This window comes from Cicer arietinum, chromosome 2 (assembly GCF_000331145.2).
Source record: "Cicer arietinum cultivar CDC Frontier isolate Library 1 chromosome 2, Cicar.CDCFrontier_v2.0, whole genome shotgun sequence".
NCBI lineage: Eukaryota > Viridiplantae > Streptophyta > Magnoliopsida > Fabales > Fabaceae > Cicer > Cicer arietinum.
The window spans coordinates 48,659,312-48,671,928 of NC_021161.2; the positions used below are offsets into that span (position 1 = coordinate 48,659,312).

Here is a 12,617-nt window from a genome sequence, read left to right on the forward strand (position 1 = left end):
TTATCTGCATTCATTTCTTTCCACTTTGCATTTTTATTTTATTTTATTTATTTTATTTTTCTGAACATGTAATTCATGTGTGACTAATGACTGCACAAGTGGTTACTGCACTGTATTCTGGTTTCACAAGCAACTTTAGGAAATCTAATCTTGTTATTTATCTAATAGTTATTATCTAAGAGAATATCATTTCTCTTTCATGATCTATACATCAAAACTCATTTGAAAAGGAAAGCATGGCCAACAAAACTATAACCAGCTAAACTGAATTGTTGAAACTAAATAGTTTAAATCAATTTTCATACTGAGTTGTTTCTTTTTCTTTATCTTTGAATTGATCTGGCCTATAATTAAAACATAAATATGCCATAAGAGCATTCAGACGAGATGGACATCACTATAACCATTTCATTAATGAATAATAATCATAAAACATCACTTGATATCTATAAATGTTGACCAAAACTACTTGGTATAAATAATGAGAAAGATATAAGAAAAGTTCAGCATGCACTCCATATCCAGCTTGTCCTTTTCCTTGTTGCAAAAGCTACTCTGCCAAGCTACCCTGCGTTTTATTGTAAATATAACCTAAAATAATTTCAATTCACTATTATTATGTGAAATTGTAATCTCCACTTATTCTTTCCACCAAAAGTTAAAACTACTATTCTGTAATTTCAAGGATAATAAGCACTTTTACACCTTGCTCATCTTCCATTTCAAGTATCTTTCTACAATGTCTAGTCCACTGAGTTCCTTCACCACAGGCATGGTTGCAGGGACCCCCAACAGAAATGTTGAATCAGGTCCTTCTTCGTTGCTCCATGAAAGAAGCTGTTTCCTTGCTTCTTTGATAGCGGCTCTGGTGGCACAGTGAACTGAAGCAGCTAGAAGTAGAGGCGGCTCGCCAGAAGCTGCAACACAAATTTCATTTCATTTTTCAATTAAGAAGCTTTCTCAACTCCATTAACTAAATAAAATAGCATATGACCTGCAACATGCTTATAAGTTTACAAACAACAACCCATTTCCCATGTGCATAATATCTACCTTTGATTTGTTAATCAATGGTTGAATGAGTACTAATACTCACTTTACACTCTAAATGAATTGCTCATTTTAGAGGAGCCGGATCCTCATAAAAGACTGATATGAAGGCATAATCTAATACACAGACAGAATTTAAAGAACTCCTTGATCCATACCCTTTGAGGAAAGCACGCGCTGCTGGTGGTGCCCACTGTTGAGAATTTCAACATTAAACTGTTGAGGGATAGTGTCTACTGTTGGTATTTTGTAGTTCCATGTGCCGTTTGCCAACACCAAACCATCAAGGTTTGTTTCATATTCTTCAAGCATGAAGAACCCCAATCCCTGGACAAAAGCTCCTTCAATCTGCAAGATGGATCATATTGTTATTTGCTGATTCAGGAGAACAAACCAAATCAGTCCATCCCTTGTGCATTTACCTTACAATGGTATCACATTGTTTGGTTTGCAAGGGGAAAGGAGAGAAAATAAATCTAATCTACTATTATATCATTATAAGTTTATTGTTTTAATAGTAAATATTTTATAATTGCATTACAAATTGATGTCCTTTTCCCAACTAAGGTTATAATTGGGAAAAAGTTATAAATTAGACCTTAGATTTCTAAAACATCAATAATTTTGAAACAAAAATAGAAGATTAAAATATCAATAGTTATGGAATAGAGAAAGTAAAAAAAATATATCGGGCCTCCAACTCTTATGTTGAGATAGTCCTTGATTAGGGTTGAGCTTGTGAAGCAAATATGCAGTTAGCATACCTGTCCTAAATCCACAGCAGGGTTGAGACTCTGTCCACAATCATAGATAATATCTGTTTGAAGAAATCTGGTTTCTCCAGTCAGAAGATCTATTTCCACCTGAGAGATAATTTCAATTATTTAGAACAATATATAGTAACTCAGCTCAATTACTTCAGTAATAAGGCTCGTGTGACAATATAAGTATTGACATTCAGTAGAGTTTTCAATGATCTTATACAATTAAGGTTTGAAATTTATACCACAAAAAAAGTTTGAGATGTGCATAAGAAAACACCTTACCTCACTTACTGCAGCGCCATAATTAAGGTACATCATCGAGTTATTGCTAGGTATGTAATATGAAGATGCTGATAAGTTTACAGATTGTGTGTATGCCTGTAGATTGATAAATAGTCAGCAACATAAAATTAAGTATGTTTGCTTGATGGTTAGCAAACAAACAGTGAAATTTAAAATAAATAGTTTTTCCATAAGGATCATATTGAGAAAAAACAGATAAAGTACCACTTCCTTCATGCTACTCTCATGATTATGATATTAACGGAATCTTCTTCCTCAAGAGGAAAATCTATTCATATTTGAAATTAAGCTATATTACTTTATAGCAGTGTAGGTACCTGAAGAATAAGATTCTCCCAGTTGATAGAGCCCATTTCTTCCTGCAGCTTTTCCTTGAGAGGCTTTAACCTCTCAACCAAGATGTCGCAGCTAAGCCTAACTGCTTCACAGGATGACTCTGATGTGGTGCTCCCAGCAGTGAACCCTCCTTGAATCAAGCTTACCGTATCAGCTTGTACAACCCTTACTTTATCCAAGAGACTTTCACTTCCATCACATTCAATTGTACCAAGGGCAAATGCAGCCATCTGTTTCACTTTTGTCCACAGACCCTGACCCAATTCAATTCCTCCAACTTCAACAACAACAGACCCATCTGATAAAATACTTACTTTTCCCGGAGTTGACCTTAGCGTCAGTTGAAACACAACTGGTACTCGAGAAATTCCCCTTTTTCTCCAAATACTACTTCTGTTGAACTCTTTCACCATTTCGCTTCTCTGTTCATAATTTGCAGAAATTGATAACTTACTCCATATTGAAGGCAAGGTATACTCAAAAGGTTCACCACAACAATGCTCATAGAATAACTGAAGACTTTTGTGTGTGTGAAGATTAACACTTCTGACAGAATCTACATCCATTGAAAGTGTAGCTGAAACATTTTCTATAACAGCTTCGGCAATAAATGATCCCTGCAGTTCCCCAGGGCCCCTCATTGCAGATCTACTGGGAAGATTTGTTCTGCATACCTTTATATCAAAAGATAGTGCACCCCAGTCATATTTTTTTAGTGCGCTGACTATGTTATGTGGCATTGCTGAACTTATATCTACATATATACCAGCATCGATCAATATCTGAAGCTCTAATGCAGTAATTTTCCCGTCATTCTTAAACCCAACACTGTATGTTATCTTCATGGGGTGCCTTCCCCCAGCCATTATCATATCGGTCTTTCGATTTAGATACATCCTGACAGGACGACATAATTTCTGTGCTGCTACTGCACATGATGCAGCAGTCTGAAATATATGGTTGTCAGTATTTTGTTTATGTTATGTACATATATCTAACTATATGTTCATAGTTTGCATGTACAATTTCAACTAATAAATAATTTCTGTGATCTCACAGTAGAAGGTAGAAAATGGGAAAGGGTAAAGCACCAAATATTTTGGAACAATTAGGAAATGAAGATGACAAAAGTACAAAAACATTTTATGCTAATTCAAATCTTAGCTTGGGCAGTTTAGTATCATGCAAAGCACAATGAAGCTTGCATTTATAGCTGAGTACTGAAAAGAAGCTATTGATATCCACTCCTAAATGAGAATCTTCACTGATGAATATGAAAGACTTACTAAGCTTACTTTCACAACCACCCATGTGACTTTGTGAAAAACCTCCACACGATGTTTTTTTATTATATATATTTCTATTATATTCAAATTCAAATGGGTATCTTCTAAGTTTCATTTTCTTCACTATCTTCTAATATCAGTGACTTCACCAAATTACAAAAAATCCAGGAGTTATGCTACACACTGCAATATTTATTAGTTAATGGTACTTTAAAATTGAAAAATGTTCAAAAAAACAAAATTAAAATTAATACACAATTTGATACTTACAGCTATTGATTTTATGGCCTTTCCTCCAAAACCTCCTCCGACCCTTCTTGTAATAACTCGAACTTTACTTTCAGGAATACCAAGGCATCTTGCTATAGTAGAATGAGTATACTCAGGGCATTGGCTTGAAGAGTAAACTGTAATGCAATTGTCTTCATCTGGCACAGCAAGTGCAGTCTGTGTCTCCATATAGAAATAGTATTGAGACCCAAGTTTCATCTGGATTTCGCATTGAATTGAATAGATGACAGTGAATGAGTTTGACCAGTACATATAAAAATTCTAACATTAATCATACAGCAGCAAACTTATACATCCCATCAGAAACAAAGAGAACATTAAATATACTCCATGTACCTCTGCAGAAAGAATCTTGTGATCAGCTTCAGCCATTCCTTTTGATATATCACCAACGTGTTTTGGGTAGAGAAAAGGAGGAACTTCAAAAAAGCTTGATCTTTTAACAGCATCTTCAACAGATAGAATAGGCGGTTCAAGATTTTCAATATCGTAATCGACAATGGTTGAGTTTGCTGCAATATCTGCAAGTTTCTGACTATCTGCAACCTAAAAAGCTACTGGTGACTAATATGGTATGACACATCATTCTCCAAAGATATCAGAAATATTCTCATATATTTTTGGATCAGCAAAATGAGGGATTTAAGAACTTACCACAACGGCCAGACGTTCGCCAATACATCTGGCTATCTCTTCGGCAAATAAAGGTTCTGTGCCAAATATACTCTTGGATCCAATGTTTTCCCCACCACTGGGAATGTCTTTACTTGAAATGATATCTTTCACTCCATCCAGCTGCAAATCAGGGCTGAGTTTTATACTCCTTACCCTTGCTAAAGGTTTTGAACTATATATATATGCTCCATGTAGGCAATTTGACGGTGAAGGAATGTCATCCACATACACAGCCTCACCTGTATAGGATCCATTCATGAATATTTGATACTTGACAGGAATTAATACAATTATTTATGAAAAGTCATAATTGAAAGAACCAAATCAGAATAAAATAAGTGCCGAGGCTGGTACTTCTATCATGTAAATATTTAAGCTGACTACTTCGAAAAATCAATAGAAATTAAATTAAATAAATAAAATATAGAAATCATTCGATAAATTAAATTCAAATCTAGATGACACAAAACAAACCTGAAGCTTGTAGTGCAGCACCCGATTTAACGATTGGCTCACCAATGGGGTAATACTCATTTCCTGCTTCAAGGATTTGGTTCCCAGATGACAGTAAAGTTGCAATTTTGTTACGATGAACCTGCTTCTGATTCTCCTTTAATTCAAAATCCTTCTCAAAAGGAAAATTAGAATATCCGTTTAAGTGAAAGTTGGTTACTCCAGCAGAACTTTCAATCAGAGGGTTAAAGAACTGAAAAATAAAGCCAGCTGCCAAACTTGAACGGTAAGCTGTTTTTGTGTTTTCATCTTTAGGTACAATAGTAGCTTTGAGCAAGTTGACAGCTTCATGCAGAACGCTAACACTTAACATTTTTCCAGTAAAAAACTCCTCAACAGTTTTGGCTCTGATTGCATGCTTATTCCCATAAGCACCAAAAGACAGCCTACAAGCATCTATCCTGGATCCACCGGAATCGTCGCTTGGAGAAACCTCAACAAGGAAAGCAGCATTTAAGTGTGGAAGCGCGTTTCCAAGTGGTCTAGGAGAAGCTCGGTAAGTTTCAAAGTGGAATCTATTTCTTTGTTCTGAAGATGTACTTTTAATAGTTTCCAAACTTGGAATTTTAATGCTTAAAAGTACACTTTCAGAACTTAATGGCGGTCTTTCCAGAAATTCCTCCAATGTCAGCCACTCAAATTGTGTGCCACTCATTATATGAACCAATGAATCCACGGCAAGAAGTATTGTAGCAATATCAGAGGGAAAGTTGTTCTTTTGTGCAATAACTAAATTTCCACCTACACTAGCTGTGTTTCGAATAAACCCTGAGGCAACTTTTCCCATATGGTCAGCAATCTTTTCAAGTATCATTGCAAAATCTGAAAGAAAGTCACCTCTGCTTTCTGCCTTTAGCGCTTCAATAGCTTTAGATATTGACACTGCTGCCCCAATTTCAATCCCCGTTCTATCCTTTCTGATATGTGAGAGCTCATCAAGGCCACTTAGATCAATATACATATCATAGACTTTTTTATCTTTGTAATATCCCATACTTGTATTACTAACAACAAGTTTCATCCTGGTTTCATCGGCACGGTTTAATTCCAATAAGCTTTGAAGCTCCTTTAAACTAGTAGGTTTATGCCAACTGTGTTTCTCAGAAACTATGCACAAATCATGTTTCATTTCCTTCAAAAACAAAGGAAATTTGATATTCTTGTGATGGTGGTCATATTGAGGTAGCCTACTAAGCTTTAAGTCCTTGGTCTCTCCTTTTGTCCAGAAAGAGTTGAATCCCAAATCCTCCATATCAACATCAACTGCAAAACTTTTGCAGGCATCAGCAATGGGTCGATAACCAGTGCAGCGACAAAGGTTCCCAGCAATAGCCTTTTCAGCCTCAGAAACGGTGACTTTTGAGAAACCAGAAGGTGGCTCTGGACGATTAGTCTTCTCCGCATTAACCAGAGTCCCCAAGAGTGAAATACACATTCCAGGAGTACAAAAGCCACATTGAGAAGCATGGAATCCTGCAAATCTTTCATGAATTGGATGGAATCCTTGTCTGCTATTTCCAATGCCTTCACTTGTTGTTATTGAACATCCATGTATGCTACAGAGAAGAGTGAGACAAGAGCTTGCAGTAAAATCATCAACTCTGTCAAGAAAAGGATCATATTTGGAGATTAAAACTACACAAGCACCACAACCACCTGCAACCAACAACGCCAAAGCATGAAGTTCTAAGTTGGAAAAAAATCGAAAACTATTTTGTATTACTTTTTGAATGTTAACACTTTCTTTGTCTTCATTTTCATGACAAAACCATCAGCAAAACAAAAATAGTACTAATAATAAGAGATTATTATTTTTCCTGCAAATATTGTAAAAAAGTGCTACTTCTTCATCGTGAAAATATGAACAAGAAAATTATTGATATAGCTGAAGGATAGTAGGAACCAATATAGGCTTGTTTGTCTTTAGGCCCTAGATTATGTAATCTAATTAATTGTCAACTCATTGAAAATGTTTGACTTTAATTATAATTACTTCTAAAATCACACATATGATTGATTGTGATTCGTTGACAGCATAAATTTCTTTTATAGCAACAGAGTACAAAATTAAACTCTTCAATCATCTTTGCTTTGAATGTGTCTCCTCTAACGTGAGTAGTGTGCACTTTAGAGGACAAAGTGCAGACTATAACTGTTAGCTTTTTAACAAACAATCAAAACATAAAACATGTATCACAAATTATGAAATCCTTAAATTCTCAACACTCACTTTACTATTTAACAGTTATAATAACCCTAGTGTATTAACACTTTAAAATGCACCTCCCACTTTAGAGGAACCAAATTCCTCAACTTATTAGGATTCTAATAAAAAGTGTACTAATTCATTGGATGTAGAAATGAAAAATAATTCCAATAAAAACTCATTCAGGATTTCACCAACAAATAAGCACAGAACGACATGTACCAACTTAACTATGAAATGGAAAATGTGGTTCTTGAACCCATAGCTGTTACACCCGAGGTCAGCATGTTACAAAATATGCAAGTCTCACGACATCATCAAGTACAATCCACATTAACCATATGGAAAATTTGAAACAGAAAGAAAGTATACTTCACATTAAAATCAGTATATTACAATCATTTAAACTTTTTAAAACAAAAAAGTCAAACATAGAGAAAAAATCACAACAATTAAGTCAATATCAAACTTATTGAAATTAAATAAATAAAAAGTATCAATTCAAAATCCAAAACAAGCAGAAGAATCTCCCTAACATAAATTAACTAATTAATTAATCAAACAATTAAATGAAATCAACAGATAACTATGAAATAATAATAATAATAATAATAATAATAATAATATACCTTCACCACAACCAAGCTTGACACTTTTGAAGCGAGTTTGAGAACGCAAGAACTCAAGCAAAGTGGTTGATGGATGAACGTTGCATAGCTCAAACCTCTCACCATTAACGCAGAAAACCAAACTAGTTTGATTCTTCTCACTGTTCTTCAAATCCATAGTAAGTGAATTTAGTTTTGAGAGAATGCAACTTAAAATGTAAGTATATATATTCTACATTTATTACTTTAATATAGTGGAGTATTTATATTCGGTTATTCTGTAACCGCTTTATAATTAGGAGAAAGTGATTAAGCTTAAAACAGTGGAAGTGAAATGAATTAGGTGATTTGATACAAAAAAAAGTGCTTCCCGCCGCCTCAATCTAGTGTTTAGTTACGAACCATGTCTTTGTATATTCTAGACTAGATAAAAATGTTATTTTGCGTTGTTATTTTCAAACATTTATTCTAATAATTGTTGACCAAAACAATACATTTATTCTATTAATGATTATATAAGTTCAAAAACTCTTTTGTTTTTGTGTTATAAAAAAAGATTATTTAGTTAGGTTTCAGAGTTTCTTTTTTATTTTATATAGATGTGATATTGAATGTATTTGATTTCTGTCTACAAATTATTGTCTCCTTCATTTTTTTATTCAAGAAAATAATTATGTTTATTTTATAGTTTAAAAATTCAATACAACATTAATGATTGTTTACTCTTTCTTTTGTTGGTCTTTAAAAGAAAAATACCATCATACATTCTTAATTATTTCCTTTATATTCTATAATATATATATATATATATATATATAGATTAAAATAAATATATGTATTTGGTTTAAAATTTAGACCACTTACATTCACTTTATTTGATTTATTTTTATTTATATTATAAAATAATTAAAATATTTATAATAAGAGAAAATATGTATAATGGAATAATAAATAGTGGCGAAAATTCTTGGAGATATAGACCATCCTATAATCTCCAATAATCTATAAAAAAATATTAATCTATAAAAAAAAAAGTATAAAAAATAATACCTAGATTGTGAGTTTTATCATAGATATACAAATCCAATGAAAATAATTTGATAAATTTAAAAAATTTATCAAAATTAATTAAATTGATTTTATATTTTCTTAAAGATTTAAGTCATAATTTTAAACAAACCAAATAAATCTGATTTGAATATAGTTTCATATAATTTAAAATAGATCACTCAATATTCAAAACAAATCATTATCTTTTATCTACTATATCAATATTGTTATCTTAAAAATGTGTTGTGTTTAATTTTTTATTTATTTATAATAATTATGTATTGTTTTAACTAACTAATATTCTAGTTAGCCTTAATTTTATTAGTTAATTATTTTATATTAGTTAATTTTTATATAATTGATTATATAAATCTATATACTCCTTGATATATTCACTCTCTCAATTATTAATATTATTTGATATACTTTGTTCAATTTCTCTCTTATCAATAATTTTTGTTTTTGTAGTTAATAAACGTGTTTTATTAATATACAAATTTTAGCGTTTGAAAAAGATTAGATTTTTAGAAACTAATTTCGATTATTAAAAATGTCAACCCAAATTCAAATCACTGACTCTCTTTGATAAATGATAAGGGTTTGATTGATAATATATTTTTGTAAATTTATAATTTTAAAATACTTATATACAATATAATATTACATTCTTTATTTATCTATTAAATTTTAAAATTTTGGTCACTTAATTTATATTTAAACTCTATCACTAGTAATAAATAATAAATAACTTTTTAAGATTTAGACTGTCTCTACTTTTTAAGTCAATTTTGTGAGATATATTAAGTTTATATTTTTAAAAGTTTTCTATTTTTGAATCTTTGATACAAGAAAGAAAAAGTGAGAACTAAGCACCCTAATTGAGTTGAAGGTTTGCTCACCATTGTATTAGATAATATTAATTGTTAACACATTGTACATGAAATGAACCTCCTATAGACAAGGGATCCACGTACTAGTTTGCTTCTTTAGAAACATTGTGCTCAATAATATGCTTGAAGAATTCATTTGTAGTTCAAAACATATAGTCTACAAATTGAGTGTGTTTCCATTAAATTTTACTCCTATAGTTGGTCTCTAATCCTCAATTAACAAAATCTTATATGACCCCCTTTGAATTTTAATGACTTTTTTTACAAACATTTTTTGAATTTTCAAGAAATTAAAAATTTTGAATTTCTGAAATTTAAATTTATTCAAGGATAAATTGACTTTTTGATAATTTGTTTTTCAAATTTTTAAAACATAGTCAGTGACTAAACCACTGTTCAAACATGACTAAACTTTTTTTGATTTTTTTTCCTAAATTTGGGAGTTTTTTTTTTTTTTTTTTTTTTGAAACAGAATTAAGTTAATCCAAAATTTAAATTGTCATTGAATTAGTAACGATTATCCAGACACTTATAAGTGTAAGAATCAAATGACCTGAAGATGCAATTTCAACCAATTAAATTTGTTTGGTTTTTTTCATTTTTGAATTTAATTCAAATTAAATCAATTAAATTTAACATATATTGGTTCGGATATCTTTTATATTTTATTTTATTTTTTTATTTCACTTATTATTAGTGGTGTTCATCTTTTTAGAATACGGTGTTCTTATAATTTGTAATCGTGTTGTATGATATTTTTTATTGTAATTTATATAATTATTATTTTGATAGAATACAATATCTATAGTGTTTTATAAATAAAAAAATTTAGATTTTTAAAAATAAATTTTTAAAATTTTCAACTCATTTCAACTGAATCAAACTAATCCATTTTTCATTAGTATGATTTGTTTCGAATTTTACTAGAAAAAGTTATATAAATAAAAATAAATTAAATAAAAAAAATCAAACTAAATCAATTATTTTTTATTGATTCAAATTTTTTAAAAAAACTAATTAAATATTTATGTTCATACACCCAATAAAAAAACTCACAAAAGAATAACTTATCTCTAAAGCAGAGACAACCCTTTAATTTTATTTTTTGAAAAAGACAAATTTTTATTAATCACCTTAACTTAGCATAAGATATATCAAAAAATAGGAAACAAAGATACAAAAAGAGATATTACGTACATTATATACATTGCAAAAACCCTACCTCTCACAAGAGTTGAACTCAACTCTCAAACCCTACCAACCTCTCAAACCCTACATTTCAAACAAACTGAAAGATTTGTCCACCACGTTCCAAACTCAACATTAATTTAATATAGATAGAAATTGTTGATTGTAAGAGTAATTTTGTGATGAGTTAGTTTGTTTAATAACTTAATATAAACAATGAATTTTATTAATTTAATCATTAAATCATTTTTTATTGAGTATATTAACTCCACGTATTTTTATAAAATTTTAAACTATTTAATATTTTATTAAATAATTTAAAATGAATATATAATAAGTTTTTAGAAAATATAAATAAATATGAATGTCTAGATTACATAATCATAAATTTTAATTTTATATGTTTAATTATTTATATTTTATGTTAATATATATAACTCAATATTATTTTTTATAATTATATTACAAGTAGGAAGTATTCACCACTATAATAATAATGATTAATTTCTATGAAAAATCTCGTTGGACAGACAAAGTAGATTCCTTCATCTTAAGTGCTGAATTTTCATTTCAACTAAATTTTATCTATATATATGAAAGACTTCAAAATTAAACTCTTAAAAGTTACTTGAGACAAAATGCTTTATTTGATATAAAATTACAAAACATTATCATTTCAAATTGTAGAGAGTAAGAGGAGTGGATATCAGTATTTTTTTTAGAATATGATGGGATAGAAATCAAATACTATAATATTCTGCTAAGACTTTATTGATTGTCATTTTGAATAAAAAATGTTATAGATTTTAGAATCTCTATTTTAGAGATATTATTATAGATGAACTATGAGAAAATATTTATTTATCAACTTTACTGGAGAATAATATTTTGTGAGTAGTATTGATAATTTAATAAAGAAAACATCTTAGATATAATATTTTATAATGAAAATAGACCAAAAATTTATTATTTTACAATGAAAACTGAAATTAATTTTTTTTAGAGAAATTATGTTTTTGGTCTATGTAATTTATAATTTTTTATGTATTTGATCACTCTAATTATGTTAATTTTTCTTTCTATTCCTCTCACTAGATAGACAACTATAGGACGTTGATATGACACTCATGACATGATAATTTGATCTCATATGACGCCAAAATATAATGTAACATGTCACATGTTTCATCATCTAACTTGAATTAGTAGATGACATGAGAATTTTAAACTAAAGACATAATTTAAAGATTTTTTTAAAAAATAACTAAAACCAATTCTTACTTAAATGTCATGAACCAAAAAACATAAATAAATCTTATAATATTTTGCAAGGTTCATCAAGGACTTCACCTTGTTCAAAATTATTATTTTTTAAAATTAAAAATTTATTAAAAATAAAACAACCAGATAACATAAATCTAATCCAGAAAAAAAAATGTCAAAATTTATATGCAATT

At 29.8% G+C, this 12,617-nt stretch overlaps 1 protein-coding gene across 1 annotated transcript; it reads right to left on the bottom strand.

The window, feature by feature from the left end:
• Positions 1-390: 390 nt before the first annotated feature.
• On the bottom strand, positions 391-8,441 carry LOC101502933 (abscisic-aldehyde oxidase-like). Its single transcript, XM_073365186.1, has 10 exons — positions 8,054-8,441; positions 5,180-6,874; positions 4,685-4,944; positions 4,367-4,576; positions 4,010-4,228; positions 2,435-3,400; positions 2,097-2,192; positions 1,815-1,913; positions 1,209-1,398; positions 391-917 (listed from the first exon to the last, which is right to left on the bottom strand). Exons 1-10 carry the CDS (start codon positions 8,208-8,210, stop codon positions 700-702), a joined length of 4,110 nt encoding a protein of 1,369 aa, XP_073221287.1. The 5' UTR covers positions 8,211-8,441; the 3' UTR covers positions 391-699.
• Between the last annotated feature and the right edge of the window lie 4,176 nt (positions 8,442-12,617).

Bases quoted from the DNA above. Each gene is read 5' to 3' on its own strand.
- LOC101502933 (XM_073365186.1), bottom strand. From the start codon at position 8,210: ATGGATTTGAAGAACAGTGAGAAGAATCAAACTAGTTTGGTTTTCTGC. The intron at 4,229-4,366 runs GTACATGGAGTA...TGCGAAATCCAG, and splicing joins ACAAGATTCTTTCTGCAGAG to ATGAAACTTGGGTCTCAATA. The intron at 2,193-2,434 runs GTACCTACACTG...ATCAATCTACAG, and splicing joins GGGAGAATCTTATTCTTCAG to GCATACACACAATCTGTAAA.